The following is a 26,214-nucleotide window of genomic DNA, read 5'->3' on the forward strand; positions in this document are numbered from 1 at the left end:
AGAATAGTCTTAAAATTTGTTTGAGCTCAAATGTGATTTTTGCGGCTTGACTTTTTCTTTTAAAAATCATTTCTCCATTTCCTCTGTTAAAAAGGCCGCTCACAGTGAACTTTCAATTATATTGGATTTTAATTGTCATTCTCTATAAAACAACAAATATAATTAAAAATGGATTATATTGATACTAATTTTTAAGCAAAAAAAATCCCAATATAATCGATTATAATCGATTATTGTCGATATTATTCAACCTAATTTAAAATTTCATTATCAAAAGAAAAATAATCAATTTTAATCAATTATAACAGATTATAATCCATTTATTGAAATCTTTTGGTGTGCTGTTTTCAATTTTTTATAATAGTGTTAAACTTAAGTTAGCTATTTTTTCTCTCACTAAGTTTCAATTTTTTTTTAAATTTCAATCGCGCTTATGAAAATTTATAAAAAGTCACGTATTTTTGCTATTATTTTAATTGAGTGTTATTCGCCAATCCCAACCTGGATAGGTAGTTATATAGTATGGGTAAATGTGTGTGGGGGGGGGGGGGTTGAGGTGGTGTGTGTGTGGGGGGGGGGGTTGTTTGGGGGCAGACCGCACACCATCCCCCACGTTTACCGGTACTTTATAGTTACCTGTCCTGTGGGGGTGTTTAGTGTTTATTGGGGTTGTGGTAAGCGCGTGGGGAGGGAGTGAGAGTGGTTGGGGTTCAAATGCGGGAAAAGATGGGCATATGGGGGGAACAAGTAGGAGGCGTGGGGCGGACGTGGGAGGACGTAGGGGGGGTTAGGCTATGGACGTAGGAGGGGTTGGTCGTGGGGGTGGACGTGGGGGTGGGGGGATTTCAAAAAGTTGGCAGTTCGGCCAATTTGATTTTCCGAATACTCCCACAACACTAAAAAATGTATTTCGACCAAATTTTTAGCGCTGTAGGCAAACTTCTTGAAAAAAAAAACTATTCAAAAATGCCGTTTCCGGGCTTTTTTTTTGGAAACATACGACATATTGTCCTTTACAAAATTACTATACTTTAGCCGCCCCGCCCATAGATGAACGTGTTTGTTCAAGTTTTGCAGAAAATTGCAAAAAGTTGACTCATTATTTATAAAATTTAATCACTTTTCATGGATTTTATGTACAAAAAATATCCATTATTTTTTTAAAAAAATGGATTATCATCGATTATAATTGATTTTAAGGAAATATTATTTGTCAAAAATAAACGAATAAAATGGATTAAAAATCCATTACTTTGTCTAAATTTGCTATGATAATCAATTATATAGACAACATTTTAGTCAACAAAAAACCATTGTAATCAATCTTTGTCCATGAAACTTCGGTGCGGGCAACTCGACTATCGAACTGAAAAATTATGAACGTTGCTGAAGTCTTAATAGACTTCTAGTTTCGAAAAAGAAATTAATTATCGATATACCCAGCGATGTAAAAGTTTTATCTATTGACCCCTTTTTTTCAAATTGGATTAACTTTATCAAAAAAGCACAAATCATACCTTGTTCGTGAAAAACAAAGAACTCGAAGAGGTACTACTTTTTCTTAAAAATTCGAAACTTGAAATTTTTTCGAAAATCAAAACAGTTTTTGTTCTGTTTCCTTGCGTTTTTTTTCTTTTTTTTTTCATTGCAGATTTTTCATTTTTGATCAGTTTTTTTTTTCATTACTAATTTCCAATTGTCAGTTGACGGTGTTCTTAAATCGCGGATTTCGACTCGGTCTGTATGCACTGGCTAAACTTTTTGAGTTGTGGCTATCCATTCCGCCAATACATTCCGCCACCGTAGGGCAGGTTAGTTTGTTAAATAGAACACAGTCACAATGTCAGAAGGTAAATAGAATATAGTAAAACACAACGTCGCCAGCTTGCTAACAAATATTGCTGATCTTATAGACCAACCCGAACTCGGATGACGAGAAAGATGCTATGCGGATGTTGAGGGAGAGAACGAGGAAGGAGCAAGAAGAGTATGAGAGGAAGAAATTCGGAAAAGTGGTCTCAAAAGATCCTAATGCCAAATCATCAGGCGACACCTCGGACGAGGAAGAAGGTTTCACCAATCGTCTTCATTTTTTGTCAATACACAGCTTTATCTTTGAGCAATTCTGTAATTCATTAGATTGAAATGTTCACGGAGAACAAATTATAAATTTTTCTGCATTCTTTATGATGTAATACAGGTTCATCATCTGATGGCACGTCAACTGAAGAGGTGACTCTTCCCGATGAGGATGAGGGGGAGCAGGACGAGGATGAGTCATCGGGGGACAGCAGTGATGAGGAGGAGGAAGAAAAAGATGTGGTTAACAAGAGTGGGCTAGTTATGCTAAGTTTATTCTCACCAGAGATACGGGATGAGATTTCGACTTTGTGCCACTTTTTCTCATACCTCAAAGTTTTGTATCAAAAACAATATGTTCGGTTTTGCTCGAACCAGTTCAGGAATGTTTTGTTTTTGTTGATCGAAAAGGATTATGTTTTGACTGCCTGTCGACCTTCTCGAACAAAAACAATCCACATCTTTATCCAGATAAATTTTGATCGGCTCGAAAGAAAAATTGTATGAGCCTCAAATATCTTCAATTCTCGCTGGTATAGAAATTCTGTCCGACTTAATTCGAATCAACCAGAAAAATTGATAGGCTCCCACATAAATGGGTATTCCTGATTTTCTGTAAAATCTAGAGGAAAAATGCTTCTGTGTTGATCATCACGAAGCCAAACTGTGATTTTTGCTTACTGTCAGCGGATTAGCAACAGGCCGAATACAGTTTTGTCGCAGAAACTGCAATATTGCTAGTTTTCGTTGATCTTTGCAGCTGTTTTTGATTCCACGAACAAACAGCTAAAACACTGTAATGCTCGAAATCACTCCAAAACATGCAAATATGCGGAACCCGCAACAACAATTTAGGAGTCCGGAATTGTTTGTGGATTCTAAAAACAAATAATATTGTGTAACAAGAATTTTGCTGTCGCATAATCCACAATTGTAGGCGGAATCCGCAAAATGCAAGCGGAATCTGCAAAAAATTGCTGGAATCTGCTTAAAATTTGCGTAGCCCGTTTAGATTCACAGAAACCTGAAAAAGTAGCTAAATTCGCTTGTTGCGGAATTTGCGACAAAACTAATGAGCCGACCAAAATTACGTTACCTGTATTTGAGCACGGAATCAAGAAAACTTAATGAATTGTTTAAAAATATCAAAAATCAATTCCAGGCTAAAATTTCAATTGCATTTCAATCATTTTTTTTGCGTTTAATATTGTCCACTAGTGTATTAGATCCTATTTCTTGCTTTATTATCAAAACAACCCTCTTTCAGACAATAATGTTGGTATTTCAATTTACACTAGTGGACAAAGTTAATTGCAAATTCAGGATTTTACTCTCCAATTAGCCTGTTTTCAATGTCCATTTTGGACAACAATTCATTATTTCCTTGAAAGTTCAGTAAAATTTTAACTTGGACCAAAAGCAATGACTTATTAATGTAATCCGGGTCTGAAATTGCCAGTTTTCCTCATCTGCATTATTTTTTGCATCGTAGTGAAATGTTTCTTGAATAAGCGGAATAAAAACTTTGTTCATGCATCGTGAAAAATTTTCAGCGAGAAAATGGAAACAATCAGTGTGAAACTCTTACTTAAATCAGACGTTTTTTAGTTATTCACGCGAAGTAAAGAACTTATGAGAAAATTAAGAAAAGTAGAGATGAAGTACGCAAAGTACAGATGAGGAAAACTGGCATTTTCAGACCCGGACTACATTGGTAATATTGATACTTTCATAGATGGTAGCTCTGATGATTTGCTCATGGTCTATGTAAAATTTTAACTGAATTTCGAGGGAAATGCTGTCCAAAATGGACATCAAGAAGCGGTAGTTAAGAGAGTAAAAACCTGAATTTATTTTAATTTTACTCACTAGTGTAGCTTCCAAAGTAGAAAATGTAATTTTCAGATTTCCCAGCGTAAAAATTTACATTTGATCCGATTTTCTCTAATTGGGTTAAATAATCAAAAAAGTGTCAAACAAAGTGTTCTGGAAATTCAAAGAGCTTTAAGGGTATTTATTTTGTTCTTTGAAACTCGAGTTCTTGCATTCGTTGACTCTTTTAGCTATGTTTTTATGAAGCTGGAGATGATTGAACTACAAAAACAACTTAAATAGTCAGGCAGCAAAAGTGACTCAGTAACCATAAACGAAAAAATTTAAGACCCGTTTTTATCGTCACTGACATGTCGTCATAAATGTCTATTGATGAACCGATGTTGCTATTTAAAAACTTGAGTTACTAAATTGGACAATTTGATTGAGAGTAGTTGCTCTGCGTGTAGATTTGTGTCGATGAGGCGTGCTCTGAAGAACAGTCTCATTGTCATCATCATCATCCGAGTTGTGTTGTATGTCCTCTACATCATCAGTCCCTTCGTCTATGTCATGAAGTACGATGAGAACGAGTGGGCACTCGTCGGAATAATCTGTTGCTGCTGTTTCATTATGCTGTTGGAGATAGTATTAGTGGAGCCCTATATCACTTTGCCTCCGCACTGGCAGAGGTTCAAGTACTTCTTGCAGGCAGGGATCTTTAAAATAGCTTATAGTTGAGCTCAATTGGTACATTGATAAAACTTCGTATTTTTAACAAAAATTTAAATTACAATATTTTTATTTTTAGTTTCAATATTTAATTGATATTTTCTCAGTCCGAAAGTACCCAGCTCCCAAATGCACCAAATAGGCACACGGGAAAAAGAGAAAGTTTCCAATTGGCTTAAAATTAAAAAATTCTTTGACAGTAACTCAAATAATCAGATTGCTTCCTTGAATTCTGTAACGCCTATGTGTTTTGGTTTTTGCTGCAGGGCTGTTCAATTGTGCCCTTTGAATGCTTCCACCACTTCTTCAATTCAGACTCCATGGGACTGCGGTATGGGGAACTAGTGTATGCAGTGTTATTCCGAGTATTCTTCCTTATGTACAGATTCCACGAAATATCCGATGTCAGTATAAGCACTTAAGTCAGTCATAATTAGACTTTTCAAAAGTTCGTTTTAAAAATTTCGCTTTATTTACTGTTCGAATCCCTTTTTTCACAAACTAGGCTGAAAAATACCAAGTCTAAAACCACACGTACTAATCCCGCTCTCCATCATAACAAGCGCAAAAACATGAACTGCCAGAAAAAAAAACAAATACTTATTTTAGAGTTTCTAAAAAGTTTCCCCGAGAAGTTATGAGAAAGCCGGTTCCAGGAGTTCCTTTTTAACCCAGTTTTGATTTTAAAAAAGCCAGCAGCGAGCAGAGAAAGCATAGGCTGTAAAACTAGTTTTTTGCTGTAAAAAACTACTGCCAAAAAGCAAAACATTTGTAATATGGTGTGTTGTGATGATGTAGGCACTTAACAGTTTCCTGGGTCTGGGCAACATAGTGGTGGGGATAATACAGGAGTTCGTGAATGGGTTCCTCTTCTTCCACTCTGTCACTTTCGTCTTCATCGCGTCCACCTGTCTCTTCAAAGAAGACTGTCCCCAAGACACCCTCATCAGACTGGCTGTCGACAAGTGTCAGTGTCAATGCATACAAACAGTATTTCATTATAACACGAGATAATCAGATTGCTAGGGAATTAGCACAGAGTTTCCCAATCACGTTACAACTTTGTAAAAAAGTATATTAAGAATCATATTTTTTTTCTACATTTTGGTGCTTCCACTAACCCGACAAACTCGGGTGCTTTGGTTGCGAACTAGTAAGTTTCATCGGCATGGTCTAGAAAGGCGCGCCGCCTCCGCCGTAGCCTGGAAAGTCGCGCCGTCTCCTCCTTAGTCCGGAAAGTTGCATCGTTTCCGCATTGGCCTATTACTCCTATTTTCAGTTCTGATTGAATGAATTAACAGAAATTTCAGGAATTTTTTTAAGTGTCAGTTGCGTCGAACCCAGTTGAAAACATTTTCTTTTGGTTGAGAAGTTCGAAACACCGCTAATTTCTTCGAGTCGTTCAAAATATAATGGGCTGCGGTCGATCAAATTTTCCTTAGGCTGAGTCCGTTCAAAACTAACTGGCTTGCTTCAAACTCTGTCGAACAATTTATCCTTTGGTCGAGTCGGTCGAAACATAGCCAGCTTGGGTCGAGTCGGTCGCAACATAGTTAGCTTACAGCAAACACAATCGAAGCCATTTTTCTTCAATCAAGTCGGTCAAAACATAGCCAAATTGGTTCGAGTCGGTCAAAACAAAGCCATTTTTAAACGAAACGGTCAAAACACAGCCATTTTTGGTCTGTTTGATTGAAACGTAAGCCCAACAACTCAATCCGGGCTACACGAATCAATTTTGTGGCGTTTTCTTGTACATTTTGTGGCTGCCCAGGCTGAGGTTTTTGAAAGATGATTGGACAGAAACAGTCAAATGATGTCCGAGTTTCGTTGTAAATAAGGACTCTTCTGCTGATTCCCGATAAAGTCGAACAAAGTCGAACAATGTCCAGTAAAGTCGAACAAAATCGAACAATGTCCGGTAAAGTCGAACAAAGTCGAAAACGGACATCGTTCGACTCAAAAAGTCGAAATCGGACATCGTTCGACTGAAAAAGTCCAAAACAGACATCGTTCGACCTTTTCGGTCGAATCATGAGTCGAGCACCTCAGCCCGGGCATTTTCACTTGAGTTCATATATTGAACTCTGCATTGAATGAAAGAAAATACGTTTTTTTTCAACGCTACGGCGTTATATAATTATTAAACCATGAAACAGTCACAATTCCATTTTTCTCGTCACTTATCCAAATAATTGTTGATTTTATTTCAGTTCTATACAACAAAGACGCACTCTTCACTGACAGTTCGAAACTCAGACTTAAAATCCAGGGACATGAGAAATATGAGATGTCGAGTCTATTTTGTTTTTGAGTCCATTAAAAAACATCTTGTTAACCATCAAGGAATTGGCGCCATCAAAAAACATATATGATGCGTTTTCAAACTTTTTGCTTTCTGGTTAATAAGCATCTTTAATGGAAAAATTAGTAATGACACAGAAAAATCTTGGTAGAAGTGAAAAGGAAATCCTCTTGTAAATTCAAGAATAGCTTCGAGCTGTCTGCTTTGCTTGTCAGAGAATGCCCTCATTTACATCACCACCTTCTACTTCGTCATCACTGTCACCACTTCAGCAGGTATAACTTTGTTCGAACTAGACTCTCGTCATAATCTTTTCCTAAATACGTCTGCAAGCCAAATCTTAGTTTTTTATTACGCAATTGAACTTGTGAGAAAACGTACTAAAATTGACGTCTTTGAGCACATTTTGGAAAACTTTATCCAAAGAATTGCGTTTTTCTGGCCTTCATCTCCTTGCACTTATTACATGTTGACACTGAGAGTCCCATCAGCAAATTTCAAGCGTCAGTCAGCCAAAAATGGCGAGCTCAGAGTTGTGAGTGGGTGACAACTTCTGATATGAGGCGTGCGCATTTGTGAGGGTTGTTTCATTTGAAGTGCCTCAATTTAGGTTTCGGTGACCTGGTGCCTCGCAACCTGCTGGAGACGCAGATCTCGTGGGTGATGGCTGTGATGGGCAAGGTACATGCAGCCTACATGATGGGAATAATAGCCTCCCTCTACTCTTTTGGAGTGGACAAAAAGACACAGTACTACGACGAGTCACTCAGACTCAAAACGGGTACACTCCTCCTCCTCCTCATAGAAAGACAACACGCTCTCAAATACAGTTTAGAGCTATAGAAGCTTCTCCGAAAACTTCGTGCCAAAGATTCTTCTACCGATATCTTTTAGTTACTCTTCATTTTAATTAAACAATCATAGGTTTTCGCTGCAAAAGAAAGATTTTGCATTTAAATGAAGAATTCTTAAGTAAATATTGTGTGAAAAACTGTCAAACTATAATCTGTGGACTGTCCAGTCAATAGTGTTAAAATAGGTTGTCACTTTTTACAGAGCTGGATCTGATCCTGAGGAGTCAGACTAGGCAGGAGATCAAGAAGCGGGAGAAGCTGACAGCTGAGGACAGGGAAGAGATAGGGAGGGGGGAGGTGACTGCTGCAGAGAGGAAGGAACAGAAGAAACGGGAGGTGAGTGGCGGGTGTAAGGTGTCGGATAACTAACCAACAATGGTTGTAAAACAATAGGAGGCCTTGATTTGAGCGGTTTTTTTAGATAAACCGCTCAAAACCGTTCAAATCTTGCGCGGTTTTTTAGATAAACCGCTCAAAACCGTTCAAATCTTGCGCGGTTTTTTAGATAAACCGTTCAAAACCGTTCAAATCTTGCGCGGTTTTTTAGATAAACCGCTCAAAACCGTTCAAATCTTGCGCGGTTTTTTAGATAAACCGTTCAAAACCGTTCAAATCTTGCGCGGTTTTTTAGATAAACCGCTCAAAACCGTTCAAATCTTGCGCGGTTTTTTAGATAAACCGTTCAAAACCGTTCAAATCTTGCGCGGTTTTTTAGATAAACCGCTCAAAACCGTTCAAATCTTGCGCGGTTTTTTAGATAAACCGCTCAAAACCGTTCAAATCTTGCGCGGTTTTTTAGATAAACCGCTCAAAACCGTTCAAATCTTGCGCGGTTTTTTAGATAAACCGCTCAAAACTGTTCAAATCTTGCGCGGTTTTTTAGATAAACCGCTCAAAACCGTTCAAATCTTGCGCGGTTTTTTAGATAAACCGTTCAAAACCGTTCAAATCTTGCGCGGTTTTTTAGATAAACCGCTCAAAACCGTTCAAATCTTGCGCGGTTTTTTAGATAAACCGCTCAAAACCGTTCAAATCTTGCGCGGTTTTTTAGATAAACCGCTCAAAACCGTTCAAATCTTGCGCGGTTTTTTAGATAAACCGCTCAAAACCGTTCAAATCTTGCGCGGTTTTTTAGATAAACCGCTCAAAACTGTTCAAATCTTGCGCGGTTTTTTAGATAAACCGCTCAAAACCGTTCATATCTTGCGCGGTTTTTTAGATAAACCGCTCAAAACCGTTCAAATCTTGCGCGGTTTTTTAGATAAACCGCTCAAAACCGTTCAAATCTTGCGCGGTTTTTTAGATAAACCGCTCAAAACCGTTCAAATCTTGCGCGGTTTTTTAGATAAACCGCTCAAAACCGTTCAAATCTTGCGCGGTTTTTTAGATAAACCGCTCAAAACCGTTCAAATCTTGCGCGGTTTTTTAGATAAACCGCTCAAAACCGTTCAAATCTTGCGCGGTTTTTTAGATAAACCGCTCAAAACCGTTCAAATCTTGCGCGGTTTTTTAGATAAACCGCTCAAAACCGTTCAAATCTTGCGCGGTTTTTTAGATAAACCGTTCAAAACCGTTCAAATCTTGCGCGGTTTTTTAGATAAACCGCTCAAAACCGTTCAAATCTTGCGCGGTTTTTTAGATAAACCGTTCAAAACCGTTCAAATCTTGCGCGGTTTTTTAGATAAACCGCTCAAAACCGTTCAAATCTTGCGCGGTTTTTTAGATAAACCGCTCAAAGCTGTTCAAATCTTGCGCGGTTTTTTAGATAAACCGCTCAAAACCGTTCATATCTTGCGCGGTTTTTTAGATAAACCGCTCAAAACCGTTCAAATCTTGCGCGGTTTTTTAGATAAACCGTTCAAAACCGTTCAAATCTTGCGCGGTTTTTTAGATAAACCGCTCAAAACCGTTCAAATCTTGCGCGGTTTTTTAGATAAACCGCTCAAAACTGTTCAAATCTTGCGCGGTTTTTTAGATAAACCGCTCAAAACCGTTCAAATCTTGCGCGGTTTTTTAGATAAACCGCTCAAAACTGTTCAAATCTTGCGCGGTTTTTTAGATAAACCGCTCAAAACCGTTCAAATCTTGCGCGGTTTTTTAGATAAACCGCTCAAAACCGTTCAAATCTTGCGCGGTTTTTTAGATAAACCGCTCAAAACTGTTCAAATCTTGCGCGGTTTTTTAGATAAACCGCTCAAAACCGTTCATATCTTGCGCGGTTTTTTAGATAAACCGCTCAAAACCGTTCAAATCTTGCGCGGTTTTTTAGATAAACCGCTCAAAACCGTTCAAATCTTGCGCGGTTTTTTAGATAAACCGTTCAAAACCGTTCAAATCTTGCGCGGTTTTTTAGATAAACCGCTCAAAACCGTTCAAATCTTGCGCGGTTTTTTAGATAAACCGTTCAAAACCGTTCAAATCTTGCGCGGTTTTTTAGATAAACCGCTCAAAACCGTTCAAATCTTGCGCGGTTTTTTAGATAAACCGCTCAAAACCGTTCAAATCTTGCGCGGTTTTTTAGATAAACCGCTCAAAACCGTTCAAATCTTGCGCGGTTTTTTAGATAAACCGCTCAAAACTGTTCAAATCTTGCGCGGTTTTTTAGATAAACCGCTCAAAACCGTTCAAATCTTGCGCGGTTTTTTAGATAAACCGTTCAAAACCGTTCAAATCTTGCGCGGTTTTTTAGATAAACCGCTCAAAACCGTTCAAATCTTGCGCGGTTTTTTAGATAAACCGTTCAAAACCGTTCAAATCTTGCGCGGTTTTTTAGATAAACCGCTCAAAACCGTTCAAATCTTGCGCGGTTTTTTAGATAAACCGTTCAAAACCGTTCAAATCTTGCGCGGTTTTTTAGATAAACCGCTCAAAACCGTTCAAATCTTGCGCGGTTTTTTAGATAAACCGCTCAAAACCGTTCAAATCTTGCGCGGTTTTTTAGATAAACCGTTCAAAACCGTTCAAATCTTGCGCGGTTTTTTAGATAAACCGCTCAAAACCGTTCATGTCTTGCGCGGTTTTTTAGATAAACCGCTCAAAACCGTTCAAATCTTGCGCGGTTTTTTAGATAAACCGCTCAAAACCGTTCAAATCTTGCGCGGTTTTTTAGATAAACCGTTCAAAACCGTTCAAATCTTGCGCGGTTTTTTAGATAAACCGCTCAAAACCGTTCAAATCTTGCGCGGTTTTTTAGATAAACCGCTCAAAACCGTTCAAATCTTGCGCGGTTTTTTAGATAAACCGCTCAAAACTGTTCAAATCTTGCGCGGTTTTTTAGATAAACCGCTCAAAACCGTTCATATCTTGCGCGGTTTTTTAGATAAACCGCTCAAAACCGTTCAAATCTTGCGCGGTTTTTTAGATAAACCGCTCAAAACCGTTCAAATCTTGCGCGGTTTTTTAGATAAACCGCTCAAAACCGTTCAAATCTTGCGCGGTTTTTTAGATAAACCGCTCAAAACTGTTCAAATCTTGCGCGGTTTTTTAGATAAACCGCTCAAAACCGTTCAAATCTTGCGCGGTTTTTTAGATAAACCGTTCAAAACCGTTCAAATCTTGCGCGGTTTTTTAGATAAACCGCTCAAAACCGTTCAAATCTTGCACGGTTTTTTAGATAAACCGTTCAAAACCGTTCAAATCTTGCGCGGTTTTTTAGATAAACCGCTCAAAACCGTTCAAATCTTGCGCGGTTTTTTAGATAAACCGTTCAAAACCGTTCAAATCTTGCGCGGTTTTTTAGATAAACCGCTCAAAACCGTTCAAATCTTGCGCGGTTTTTTAGATAAACCGCTCAAAACCGTTCAAATCTTGCGCGGTTTTTTAGATAAACCGCTCAAAACCGTTCAAATCTTGCGCGGTTTTTTAGATAAACCGTTCAAAACCGTTCAAATCTTGCGCGGTTTTTTAGATAAACCGCTCAAAACCGTTCAAATCTTGCGCGGTTTTTTAGATAAACCGTTCAAAACCGTTCAAATCTTGCGCGGTTTTTTAGATAAACCGCTCAAAACCGTTCAAATCTTGCGCGGTTTTTTAGATAAACCGCTCAAAGCTGTTCAAATCTTGCGCGGTTTTTTAGATAAACCGCTCAAAACCGTTCATATCTTGCGCGGTTTTTTAGATAAACCGCTCAAAACCGTTCAAATCTTGCGCGGTTTTTTAGATAAACCGTTCAAAACCGTTCAAATCTTGCGCGGTTTTTTAGATAAACCGCTCAAAACCGTTCAAATCTTGCGCGGTTTTTTAGATAAACCGCTCAAAACTGTTCAAATCTTGCGCGGTTTTTTAGATAAACCGCTCAAAACCGTTCAAATCTTGCGCGGTTTTTTAGATAAACCGCTCAAAACTGTTCAAATCTTGCGCGGTTTTTTAGATAAACCGCTCAAAACCGTTCAAATCTTGCGCGGTTTTTTAGATAAACCGCTCAAAACCGTTCAAATCTTGCGCGGTTTTTTAGATAAACCGCTCAAAACTGTTCAAATCTTGCGCGGTTTTTTAGATAAACCGCTCAAAACCGTTCATATCTTGCGCGGTTTTTTAGATAAACCGCTCAAAACCGTTCAAATCTTGCGCGGTTTTTTAGATAAACCGCTCAAAACCGTTCAAATCTTGCGCGGTTTTTTAGATAAACCGTTCAAAAACCGTTCAAATCTTGCGCGGTTTTTTAGATAAACCGCTCAAAACCGTTCAAATCTTGCGCGGTTTTTTAGATAAACCGTTCAAAACCGTTCAAATCTTGCGCGGTTTTTTAGATAAACCGCTCAAAACCGTTCAAATCTTGCGCGGTTTTTTAGATAAACCGCTCAAAACCGTTCAAATCTTGCGCGGTTTTTTAGATAAACCGCTCAAAACCGTTCAAATCTTGCGCGGTTTTTTAGATAAACCGCTCAAAACTGTTCAAATCTTGCGCGGTTTTTTAGATAAACCGCTCAAAACCGTTCAAATCTTGCGCGGTTTTTTAGATAAACCGTTCAAAACCGTTCAAATCTTGCGCGGTTTTTTAGATAAACCGCTCAAAACCGTTCAAATCTTGCGCGGTTTTTTAGATAAACCGTTCAAAACCGTTCAAATCTTGCGCGGTTTTTTAGATAAACCGCTCAAAACCGTTCAAATCTTGCGCGGTTTTTTAGATAAACCGTTCAAAACCGTTCAAATCTTGCGCGGTTTTTTAGATAAACCGCTCAAAACCGTTCAAATCTTGCGCGGTTTTTTAGATAAACCGCTCAAAACCGTTCAAATCTTGCGCGGTTTTTTAGATAAACCGTTCAAAACCGTTCAAATCTTGCGCGGTTTTTTAGATAAACCGCTCAAAACCGTTCATGTCTTGCGCGGTTTTTTAGATAAACCGCTCAAAACCGTTCAAATCTTGCGCGGTTTTTTAGATAAACCGTTCAAAACCGTTCAAATCTTGCGCGGTTTTTTAGATAAACCGCTCAAAACCGTTCAAATCTTGCGCGGTTTTTTAGATAAACCGCTCAAAACTGTTCAAATCTTGCGCGGTTTTTTAGATAAACCGCTCAAAACCGTTCAAATCTTGCGCGGTTTTTTAGATAAACCGCTCAAAACTGTTCAAATCTTGCGCGGTTTTTTAGATAAACCGCTCAAAACCGTTCAAATCTTGCGCGGTTTTTTAGATAAACCGCTCAAAACCGTTCAAATCTTGCGCGGTTTTTTAGATAAACCGCTCAAAACTGTTCAAATCTTGCGCGGTTTTTTAGATAAACCGCTCAAAACCGTTCAAATCTTGCGCGGTTTTTTAGATAAACCGTTCAAAACCGTTCAAATCTTGCGCGGTTTTTTAGATAAACCGCTCAAAACCGTTCAAATCTTGCGCGGGTTTTTAGATAAACCGTTCAAAACCGTTCAAATCTTGCGCGGTTTTTTAGATAAACCGCTCAAAACCGTTCAAATCTTGCGCGGTTTTTTAGATAAACCGTTCAAAACCGTTCAAATCTTGCGCGGTTTTTTAGATAAACCGCTCAAAACCGTTCAAATCTTGCGCGGTTTTTTAGATAAACCGCTCAAAACCGTTCAAATCTTGCGCGGTTTTTTAGATAAACCGCTCAAAACCGTTCAAATCTTGCGCGGTTTTTTAGATAAACCGCTCAAAACTGTTCAAATCTTGCGCGGTTTTTTAGATAAACCGCTCAAAACCGTTCAAATCTTGCGCGGTTTTTTAGATAAACCGTTCAAAACCGTTCAAATCTTGCGCGGTTTTTTAGATAAACCGCTCAAAACCGTTCAAATCTTGCGCGGTTTTTTAGATAAACCGCTCAAAACCGTTCAAATCTTGCGCGGTTTTTTAGATAAACCGCTCAAAACCGTTCAAATCTTGCGCGGTTTTTTAGATAAACCGCTCAAAACCGTTCAAATCTTGCGCGGTTTTTTAGATAAACCGCTCAAAACTGTTCAAATCTTGCGCGGTTTTTTAGATAAACCGCTCAAAACCGTTCATATCTTGCGCGGTTTTTTAGATAAACCGCTCAAAACCGTTCAAATCTTGCGCGGTTTTTTAGATAAACCGCTCAAAACCGTTCAAATCTTGCGCGGTTTTTTAGATAAACCGCTCAAAACCGTTCAAATCTTGCGCGGTTTTTTAGATAAACCGCTCAAAACCGTTCAAATCTTGCGCGGTTTTTTAGATAAACCGCTCAAAACCGTTCAAATCTTGCGCGGTTTTTTAGATAAACCGCTCAAAACCGTTCAAATCTTGCGCGGTTTTTTAGATAAACCGCTCAAAACCGTTCAAATCTTGCGCGGTTTTTTAGATAAACCGCTCAAAACCGTTCAAATCTTGCGCGGTTTTTTAGATAAACCGTTCAAAACCGTTCAAATCTTGCGCGGTTTTTTAGATAAACCGCTCAAAACCGTTCAAATCTTGCGCGGTTTTTTAGATAAACCGTTCAAAACCGTTCAAATCTTGCGCGGTTTTTTAGATAAACCGCTCAAAACCGTTCAAATCTTGCGCGGTTTTTTAGATAAACCGCTCAAAACTGTTCAAATCTTGCGCGGTTTTTTAGATAAACCGCTCAAAACCGTTCATATCTTGCGCGGTTTTTTAGATAAACCGCTCAAAACCGTTCAAATCTTGCGCGGTTTTTTAGATAAACCGTTCAAAACCGTTCAAATCTTGCGCGGTTTTTTAGATAAACCGCTCAAAACCGTTCAAATCTTGCGCGGTTTTTTAGATAAACCGCTCAAAACCGTTCAAATCTTGCGCGGTTTTTTAGATAAACCGCTCAAAACCGTTCAAATCTTGCGCGGTTTTTTAGATAAACCGCTCAAAACCGTTCAAATCTTGCGCGGTTTTTTAGATAAACCGCTCAAAACTGTTCAAATCTTGCGCGGTTTTTTAGATAAACCACTCAAAACCGTTCAAATCTTGCGCGGTTTTTTAGATAAACCGTTCAAAACCGTTCAAATCTTGCGCGGTTTTTTAGATAAACCGCTCAAAACCGTTCAAATCTTGCGCGGTTTTTTAGATAAACCGCTCAAAACCGTTCAAATCTTGCGCGGTTTTTTAGATAAACCGCTCAAAACCGTTCAAATCTTGCGCGGTTTTTTAGATAAACCGCTCAAAACCGTTCAAATCTTGCGCGGTTTTTTAGATAAACCGCTCAAAACTGTTCAAATCTTGCGCGGTTTTTTAGATAAACCGCTCAAAACCGTTCATATCTTGCGCGGTTTTTTAGATAAACCGCTCAAAACCGTTCAAATCTTGCGCGGTTTTTTAGATAAATCGCTCAAAACCGTTCAAATCTTGCGCGGTTTTTTAGATAAACCGCTCAAAACCGTTCAAATCTTGCGCGGTTTTTTAGATAAACCGCTCAAAACCGTTCAAATCTTGCGCGGTTTTTTAGATAAACCGCTCAAAACCGTTCAAATCTTGCGCGGTTTTTTAGATAAACCGCTCAAAACCGTTCAAATCTTGCGCGGTTTTTTAGATAAACCGCTCAAAACCGTTCAAATCTTGCGCGGTTTTTTAGATAAACCGCTCAAAACCGTTCAAATCTTGCGCGGTTTTTTAGATAAACCGTTCAAAACCGTTCAAATCTTGCGCGGTTTTTTAGATAAACCGCTCAAAACCGTTCAAATCTTGCGCGGTTTTTTAGATAAACCGTTCAAAACCGTTCAAATCTTGCGCGGTTTTTTAGATAAACCGCTCAAAACCGTTCAAATCTTGCGCGGTTTTTTAGATAAACCGCTCAAAACTGTTCAAATCTTGCGCGGTTTTTTAGATAAACCGCTCAAAACCGTTCATATCTTGCGCGGTTTTTTAGATAAACCGCTCAAAACCGTTCAAATCTTGCGCGGTTTTTTAGATAAACCGTTCAAAACCGTTCAAATCTTGCGCGGTTTTTTAGATAAACCGCTCAAAACCGTTCAAATCTTGCGCGGTTTTTTAGATAAACCGCTCAAAACTGTTCAAATCTTGCGCGGTTTTTTAGATAAACCGCTCAAAACCGTTCAAATCTTGCGCGGTTTTTTAGATAAACCGCTCAAAACTGTTCAAATCTTGCGCGGTTTTTTAGATAAACCGCTCAAAACTGTTCAAATCTTGCGCGGTTTTTTAGATAAACCGCTCAAAACCGTTCAAATCTTGCGCGGTTTTTTAGATAAACCGCTCAAAACTGTTCAAATCTTGCGCGGTTTTTTAGATAAACCGCTCAAAACCGTTCATATCTTGCGCGGTTTTTTAGATAAACCGCTCAAAACCGTTCAAATCTTGCGCGGTTTTTTAGATAAACCGCTCAAAACCGTTCAAATCTTGCGCGGTTTTTTAGATAAACCGCTCAAAACCGTTCAAATCTTGCGCGGTTTTTTAGATAAACCGCTCAAAACTGTTCAAATCTTGCGCGGTTTTTTAGATAAACCGCTCAAAACCGTTCAAATCTTGCGCGGTTTTTTAGATAAACCGTTCAAAACCGTTCAAATCTCGCGCGGTTTTTTAGATAAACCGCTCAAAACCGTTCAAATCTTGCGCGGTTTTTTAGATAAACCGCTCAAAACCGTTCAAATCTTGCGCGGTTTTTTAGATAAACCGCTCAAAACCGTTCAAATCTTGCGCGGTTTTTTAGATAAACCGCTCAAAACCGTTCAAATCTTGCGCGGTTTTTTAGATAAACCGCTCAAAACCGTTCAAATCTTGCGCGGTTTTTTAGATAAACCGCTCAAAACCGTTCAAATCTTGCGCGGTTTTTTAGATAAACCGCTCAAAACCGTTCAAATCTTGCGCGGTTTTTTAGATAAACCGTTCAAAACCGTTCAAATCTTGCGCGGTTTTTTAGATAAACCGCTCAAAACCGTTCAAATCTTGCGCGGTTTTTTAGATAAACCGCTCAAAACCGTTCAAATCTTGCGCGGTTTTTTAGATAAACCGCTGAAAACCGTTCAAATCTTGCGCGGTTTTTTAGATAAACCGCTCAAAACTGTTCAAATCTTGCGCGGTTTTTTAGATAAACCGCTCAAAACCGTTCATATCTTGCGCGGTTTTTTAGATAAACCGTTCAAAACCGTTCAAATCTTGCGCGGTTTTTTAGATAAACCGCTCAAAACCGTTCAAATCTTGCGCGGTTTTTTAGATAAACCGTTCAAAACCGTTCAAATCTTGCGCGGTTTTTTAGATAAACCGCTCAAAACGTTCAAGTCTTGCGCGGTTTTTTAGATAAACCGCTCAAAACCGTTCAACTCTTGCGCGGTTTTTTAGATAAACCGCTCAAAACCGTTCAAATCTTGCGCGGGGTTTTTGAGCGGTTTTTTTAGATAAACCGTTCAAAAACTGCTCAACCGCTCATTTTTAAGCAAGATTTTGAGCGCAATCGTCTAAAACAACCGCTCAAACCGCTCAAATCTTGCTTCAAACTAGGTGAAAAATCTCGACTCGGGGGGGGGGGGGTAGTTGCAACTTGTCGGCAATGACTGCCGTCCAATTATCATTATTTCGGTCCTAACAGATGTTTTTTGTCTGTTGTTTTCGAAAGATACCAGATTCGCTATACTGTTAATTACAAGTTAACTCTTGCTTCGAAAATTCGATGAACGTACTCGTGATGTTTTTTTTTTTCGTTTTTTTTTCAGGAAAAGTCAGGAAAATTGTTCACGCGGTTTGACTTTTGATTTCTTCTTAATTCACTTCTTCATTTCCTTCGTTAAAACGAAGGCCAAGTCAAATATCGAACTGAAAAGTTATGAAGATCACGAAAAAAGTGATCGACTTCTAATTTCCAGAATGGAATTTAATGATTAGATTTCCCAGCGAGATAAAAAAATTTTACCTATTGATCCAATTTTCTCAAATTGGCTTATTTTATCTCCTTTAATAAGTTGTTCTAGAAATTCAAATAGCTTTAAGAAGGAAAAACGAAAGCCAGTATTTTTATGCGTTCATTGACTTGTTTCCAACGGTCTGTTGGACATATTTTTTTATGTGTTCATTGAATTGTTTCCAACGGTCTGCAGGCTTTGTTTCTTTATCTGTTCAGGTGGAGCGTGATGGCCTGACTGCGGCTGAGAGAACGGACATTGAGAAGTATGCGGACATAGGCTGGAATCTCTCCGAGGGAATCCACATGTCCAGTCCAGAAGTGTTCAAAAACACGCCATACTCCATCAACGCCGCAGAGAAAGTCGAATTGTACAGGTGAATGATCAAATGTTAATGACGGAACAACTTTTTAAAAAGTCTAGAAAAAAGTTCACGCTCAGAATTGACAAGAAACAAATGTTCAAATGGCGTAAAAATGGAACCTGATTTTAAGTTCTAATGGTGGATTTCGATTTTTTATTTTGCACTGGATTGAAAAAAAACTACCTCAATTTCTCAAAATAGTTTATTATCAAAAACTTTTCACACTCAAAGGAATTAAACGTCAAATATCTTTTGACTCACGAAATTTGAAAAACACTTAAACAGTTAGCCATCCTTTTTGATATTACTGATTTCAATACCACTTTACAAGGTGTCAGGTTGCTATAATTAAAATGACGAAGAAATGTAATTAGCTATTGCTCTTGAGGGGCTTAGAAGGCTGGCAGAGCAACGGCCTTCATCAAAAAATTGACTGAAAAATTGTAACGCGGCATGAGTAGTTTTTGAAAACTTCATCCGCATCCGCTCCGCAGCGCTTATGTTAGGCACGAGAGATATAGCGCACGTGAATTTTTTGTTACGAAATATTACCTAGCCCAAATTTTTGCTTGATGCGAGATGTTGCTGATTTGACTCAGAAATATGCATGGAGATTTGCACTACTTAGGATATAATTGAAACATAGCATGGCAAACCAGCCGACATTAAACAAGGCGAAAGCCGCTAAACTTTTGTCTCATTTTAAAAATCAAAACACGCCCATTATTTATGTTTCTTTTGCTCATCAATTGATCCCAAAGGATTCTAAGTGCATCAACTGATAACTCCTAATTTCGGAGGTTTGTTCAAGATGCATTGTTGCCGTTTGTTTTCAACCATTTCAGCTTGAATTGATCGAAATCAAGACAAAATTGCTTGCTTTTGTTGGTATAGAAATCGCGAATAGTCATTAGTTTATTGTTTTTCAAGTGCATCTAGGCACAACGTTCGAATCTCCTGGTTTCTCTTTGTCATTAATAATTTTATCATTTTATTCACTAATGAGTTTGAAATCATAATTTGCTTCTATAAAAATTTGATGAAGTCTTTTGTTGATTCAATCTCATCTAAATGCATTATTTTCAAATCTTCTTCTTGCAAAAACATTTTTTCTGATAATTGAGAAGTTGTATCAAAAAGTCGAGTTTCCAATTAATTTTTGGAGTCTACTTCTAGGGAAGAATTGTTGATCCTTCTTTCGTTTTGATCTCGTTATCAATATTGATGATAATCTTGAACTTCTACTTCTACCAACTAATTTTAAAAAACAAAGTGTTTTGTTGTTTTTTAGCATTGTACTGTCCTCCCACTCATACCCCAATAATACCATGGAAACTGAAATTGTGCTAAAAAGTGACCAAGCTTTAAAACAAACACGTTTTCACTTTTGAAGGGACATTTTCAGTTAGTTTCTCTGATCTGAAATACAAAACGCCGTAGCCATACCAAAAAACTAATTAAGCTAATTTTAGATTGTTGGACCAGAAAACCGACCAAAAGAACCTACTTACCAGATGCCCATTGTATAACCGAATTCTATAAAATACAACTTAACCTACACGCTTACCATTTCATAACAGAGGGTTCCGAGCAGGGGCGGAGGATTTAGGGGGGGGGGGGGCGGACGCCCCCATCCTCAGGGATTCGACCCCCTGCCGACCCAAAGGGTCCCCCCTTTGGTACTTTTTAAGAAATCCATTTTTGGCCGGCCGACCTTAAAATTTTTCTAAAGGCGCCTTCGGTGCCAATATATACTAACTTTGAGGGGAAGCGCGCGCTAAAAAAACGCAATTTTTTTGTCAAAGTTTTTCAAAAAGTGCCCAAAAACGTTTTTTTTGACTTTTTTGCTTTGTGCTTTGGGAGAGCTCGAAATTTTTTTAATGAAAATCCGCCCCCCCTCGAGAAAATCCTAGATCCGCCCACTAACCAGAGGTCTTTTAAACATGAGAAATAATAAAATTAAGTAATTGATTAGAGTGTATTTGAACAAGAGGAAAAAATCAAAATTTTGCAATGTTTAAGCACTGGGTTAGAAGCCAGAAAAAGGCAAAAAAAATTGGTTCTATGTAGTTAATAATCATAATAATAATAAATTGTTTCCAAACGATATCTAGTTACAAGGTTATTTATAAAAATTTATAAATACAAATTAGAATCGTTCGGGAGAACACCATTAAGCCAACAAGGCCCGTGTCTCATTAAGCGGAGAACAAAAAAAAGTACTAAAATTCTTTAATCCAATGCAATGGATTTTCTACCGGTAACCATTTTTTAAACGTGAAACCTCTTTATTCGCACCCACCTTTTTTAATTTTTTAATTAAATTAGTTTTCTCAGGTAGTCTTTTCTACCCATAACTTAGAAACCAACAGACACAAGTTCTACTTATTGATCAAAAAAAGTCTCAAAGCATGCCCAGTAAAATCGTATTTCCTAGAATGTAATTATCCAAAAATTTATGATTAAAACTATTTACTTGAAACCGAGAAGCCCCTTTCAAAAAATTGACCCAGGTGGGAAAAAAATTTATTACGAAGTTGAACGTTTTTCTAATTTTAGGTGTAATCGACCCTCTGTTGAGTTTATTTCTGTTTATAGCTAACATTTGATTTGTTTTTCGCTTTGAAAAAATATCATGTTCAATTCTTGCTCAGATATAAAAATATCTCAAGGTTCAACTTGGCACTCTTTTCGAATAATTTTTCCGGTTAATTTCAGAACTTCGTAAGCAAACAATTCTTTTACGGTATATATTTTATTATCATGCATTATTTCAGTGATTGAATCCATCCTGTGTTTATTAAAAAATATTCTGATTAGCCTTCTGATTTTCATTTCCAGTTCCAACAGTTTGGTTTTGTCGGTATTTGCATAAACTAAAACTCCATATTGGATGATTGGTTGCACGTAACTTTTATACGCAAATATTAATTGCTGTCCAGTTTGAAACTTTCTCAATTGAAAAAACACTCCACAGAATTGCAAAGTTTTGTTCTTTACCTTATCAATATGCTGATGAAAATTCAATTTACAGTCAAGGAGAATTCCAAGATATTTAAAACATTCAACATCCTCTATTTGGGTGTCATTTAAAAAATAATTTACTGGTCGTTCTTCAGTTTTCGTGCTCCGACAGTATCTCATGGTCTTGGTTTTTTTGACATTCAGTGTCAGTTTGTTCTTGTCTAACCAATCATTTACTTCAAGCAAAGCTTATCTATGTGCAAAAGCAATACAGTCTTTGTCGTTTGTAGATTTCAGAACAGTGTCATCAGCATAAAAAAGTACCCTTGTGTTTTTGTGGCTATTTGTAGATCGTTTATGTATAATATGAACAAAAGTGGGCCAAGGATAGATCCTTGAGGTACACCAAACGATTATAGTTTAAGTTCGGTCTTGAAAGAGTTAGTTTCAATGTACTGATAGCGATTGTCAAGGTAAGATTCCAATAGATTTAAGACAGGCCCTCTGAATCCCATTTGTTCCAATTTTATTAACAGACTAGAGTGATCAACTGTGTCAAGAGCCTTTGTTAGGTCTAAAAACTTATTCTGAACAGTTAGTTTTTTGTTCGATAGCGATGTTGAAACTTCTTCCAACAATGTAAGGATGGCGTCAACGGTGCTTCTATTTGATCTGAAGCCAAACTGAGTGTTTCGGATGATATTAAACTTGTCTACATATGATTGGGCTCGTTTAAAAGTTATACGCTCAAAATTTTTTTCCAGAACTGGATGAAGCGAAATTGGTCTATAGTCTGAGGGGTCATCGATGTCTCCCTCCTTAAAAATTGGAACAATTTTTGCAATTTTTAAACAATTTGGATAGATTCCTGAGGTTAGGCAGTCATTAAAAATTTCAGTTAAAGGGCCTGATAGTATAGTTTTTAAATGCTTGACGAGAACAGTGTTGATATCATAGCAATCTGTACTATATTTATTTTTTAAACTTTCGATGACTTCAATGACTTCAATTAAATCAATTTTTTTCAAAAACAACGATTGCTGCTGACGTATAACATTATTTTCCATGCAGTTTGGTTTGCTCTGTGTGAGTCTGGCGCCAATATTTGCGAAGTATTCGTTAAAATGCTCAGCGTCCCCGTTAGATAGATTTAAAGATTTAGATTTTTTCCCTTTACCACTCATTTCCTTAAAAGTTTCGAAAAAAGTTTTCGTTTTACAATTAGGCTCAAGCATTAGTTTATTTTGATAGTATTTTCGTTTTTTACGGATGATTAGGTTTTTGACAATTTTATTTTGGGAACTATACTTATTCCGGGCATCCGTTGTTTTAATATACAAAAACTCCTGTCGTAACCGTCGCTTTTTTGCTGCTGCATTTTTTACTTCATTGTCAATCCATGGATGTGGATGTCTTTCTGATTGTACTAGTAAACGCTTTGGAAAAAAGTATCAACTGCCTTCATAAGGATCGAATTTATTTTTTCTAAAATCCTAGAAGACATTTGAGGGTCTTCGGGATTCCATAACTGCATACATTTGCCAATCTCATGTTGCAAATAAAAGTTATAACAGTTATTGCCCCTCTTGTAAGTTTCAACTCATTAAAATATTTACAAAAAATTAATACGCGTTCACAGTGTAAACACTTTTGCATCTTTATTTATTTGTACATAACTAAAAATATATATATGCAGGGCTGAGTCCAAAGCTAACAAAACATTGATGCACAGTTTCATGAATACTTACGAAAGAAAGCACAGCAATTGTTTTAAAGTTCTATGCAAAAACTAGAGGGGCTGTGATGTTTTTGCCACTAGGCTGGAGGGGCTTTGATGGGAAAGACCCCAAAATTTTGAAAACAAGCAAGAGATTGAACTGTATCATATAAAAAACTGCTATTTTGTGATAATTTCCTTCTTCAAAGTCAAGTTTTTGGGTGCCAAACTGACACATCTTTACCTATTTGGATAGTTACATTAGTGTTTATAAATTTGGTCTGTGGGTTTCTATTTCATCTTCTATCCTTCTTTTTCAATTTCTTCAACTTACTACTGTTCTTTTTGAATTTTTTCAATATACTACTTTTCGCCTTATTCATTTTGTTAATTTTTTTTCTCGTGTCGTATGTCGTCTGGTCTTTGAACTCCGATGCTTACTTTTGTTAGTTGTTGTGGTGGAAGTTGTAGACAGGACAATCGGGAGATCCGCGTAAGTTGCCAGCCAAAAATGCGAAAAGCACGATAAGAATGAATTTTAATAACTTCCTGTTTACGAACATAAAATCACGTGAAAAATTTTTTGTAAGCCATGAAAGTCAAACTAGAAGTCTCAGCTAATACATTTTGTTTTCAATCACCAAACAAAGGAAAAATTTTTGTTTCAAAAATTGGAAACGCGTTGTAGAATTATTATTAGAATAAATTGGAAAAAAACTCAGGAGAACTATTTTACTTCCAAGTTTTAATATTTTACGCGTCATGCCAAAATTTTCCAGAAGGTTTTTAAAAGCTAGAAAATCTATCAAAAAATTAGCCGGTCTTAGAAGAATTTATGAGGCCAGCTAATTGCGCAAAAAATGGAAGTCATTCATAGATTAAGTTTTTTCTCTTTTGGTTTTCAAAATTTCTAAATGACCAAGTGTAAATTGTAGCCACAGTCCGCATATCTGTGAGGCACATTGCGGCGACAGAATTTGATGATTTGCATGTTGCGGTTATTCTAGGAGCTTCCTTCTGAAGATCCTGCGCCTGTCCAAGTATGACATGAAAGTACAGGAGCTGCTGGAGTCCAATTACCTGCCCTTCAAGAATAAACACGAAGTGAGGAGGGTGATGATGCGGGTGCTGTGTTTCCTAGTGAAGGAGCAGTTCCTCCTCACCGGCACTGAAATTGCTCAGGACAGCGATGACATGCAGTATTACACTATCGTGAAAAAGGGTTCGCTTTAGATATAAAATTGTTCATTTTATGAAACAGACGTTTGCGCACAGTGAAGTTTTTATTTAAAAATTTGCAGATTAATTCAGGAAGAGTCTGAAATTAGATATACATTTACGGGACTCAGAATTTGCAACTTTAAGTTTTCATTCGTTTTTGCCTCCTCTCTGCTTGAAATTTGTCTTGAATTTTGACATAGATTGAATGAGAGTTTTTAAAGGGAATTAAAACTTACTTTTAATCCGGAAAACAAGTTTTCGGAGCTCCGCTTAGAGCTTCCGTGTCAATAAAAATGTTTCGAAATTTTCTTTGTTAAATTTTTTTGAAGAAAACTGTGGTCGATTATGATTAATTTCCTATAAAATTTACTTATTCCATCAAAAATTTTCGTCCAATACGCAAAAAATAGGCTCACTTTTGAAAAATGTTTTCTGTTTACTTGTTTTAAATAATATGACCAGAACTTTCTATTTACATGCACTGCAAACGGCCATAACTTTGGTTGTTTTTTGCATTTTAGGTGAAATCATCAGCATGCGGAGTGAGGAGCCGGTTGATGAGCTTCTGATGGAGGCCAAATACAAAGTGACCAGCACCTGTCTCATATTCCTCATCGACATCAAGGCAAGCAAGCAACAACACAGCCATAGAAAAAACAACACAATTTATTTATGCACCCAACACTAAGGTTTTTTGGCTGCACCGCTGGATATATTTTTTTCAAAATTGGTCAAAAAGGAGAAAACACAGCATAGCGTTCATAACTCCTCCAATGAGATGGAAAAAATCATCACGATTTTCAATTATTCAATTGACCCGTTTGACTTAGAAGCAAGTTTTGTTTTGAAGGAATTGGACGAGCACCTGAATGACTACGTGGAGAGAGCGACAGGATCTATGGCCAGAAGTGTGTCCATAAGTGGATCTGACAGCCAATCAGGTGCCTCCAAAAAAGAGGGAGATGAGGCAACCAATCAGAGCGGAGAGAACAACGAAGAACCAGAGATCATCATAGAGACTGAAGAACCACCTCAGGTAAAATAAAATCTTTGTTGCAGGAAGATTGCTAAGCTGCTGAGTATAACTTAGTATTCAGGTCGCTGTTCTTTCTCGACACCATTTTTTTATTCTAAAACTTTGTTCTCAAATGTGAATCTACAGCAAACGCGATAATACCTAACTCAAAACCTTCGCCACATTATTTAGGGTTTTAAAAAGTGTTCAAGGTAAAAAAAAATTTTCATAATGATTTTCTCAACCTAATGGGATCTCAAAACAAGTGTTTTCAGTCCATTCTGAATTAATATTACCCAACTTCAGACCACTGATCAACAAGTAGAAGCCTCTGAGAACCAACAGGCCACGGGAGAAACAGCAGAGCCGGGAACTGAGGGACAAGGTGACGAAAGCAAAGAAGTGGAGGTCACAGCTGAGGTTCACGAGGACGGAGACGCCGCCACACCACCCGAGCAGCCGAGAAGACGCCGTCGTCGAAGACGTCGGGTCTCGAGAGACGAGAACGGTCAGAACCAAGCGGAAAACGAGGACGGAGATTATGCGAGAGACGATCCTCAGGTGGTGACACCCGGGGAGACTCAGGTTACTCCGGAACAACAGGAGGCTCCGAGACGAAGACGACGTCGGAAGAGACGAAGACCTACAGGTGAGGGGGATCAGCAGGACGAGAATGAGGAGCAGGAGGGAAACAACGAAGACGAGAACAATGAAGGAGAAGGAGGGAGCCGGCGACAGACTTACGGGAGAGAGGGATCGGAACGGAACACGGAGACGAGGGTGTAACCACTATTTCTCTTTACTAGAGATAAAATCACGCCCATCAAATATTGATGATATAATTTATGATCATAGAGATACAAATTCATGGATTGACTTTGATTTTGGAGC

At 37.9% G+C, this 26,214-nt stretch overlaps 2 protein-coding genes across 5 annotated transcripts in view; one reads left to right on the forward strand and one right to left on the reverse strand.

Moving 5' to 3' along the window:
• Positions 1-26,214, reverse strand: part of LOC134851782 (coiled-coil domain-containing protein 66-like) — a 263,446-nt gene that overhangs the window by 206,686 nt on the left and 30,546 nt on the right. The gene's annotated exons all lie outside the window — the stretch shown is intronic.
• On the forward strand, positions 4,891-26,155 carry LOC134851784 (uncharacterized). Its single transcript, XM_063868016.1, has 11 exons — positions 4,891-5,027; positions 5,422-5,590; positions 6,837-6,869; positions 7,144-7,203; positions 7,539-7,709; positions 7,985-8,118; positions 18,261-18,418; positions 24,095-24,309; positions 24,830-24,933; positions 25,159-25,344; positions 25,630-26,155. The coding sequence occupies exons 1-11, from the start codon at positions 4,944-4,946 to the stop codon at positions 26,107-26,109; spliced, it is 1,794 nt and encodes a 597-aa protein (XP_063724086.1). The 5' UTR covers positions 4,891-4,943; the 3' UTR covers positions 26,110-26,155.

This window comes from Symsagittifera roscoffensis, chromosome 7 (assembly GCF_963678635.1).
Source record: "Symsagittifera roscoffensis chromosome 7, txSymRosc1.1, whole genome shotgun sequence".
NCBI classification, from domain to species: Eukaryota; Metazoa; Xenacoelomorpha; order Acoela; family Convolutidae; genus Symsagittifera; species Symsagittifera roscoffensis.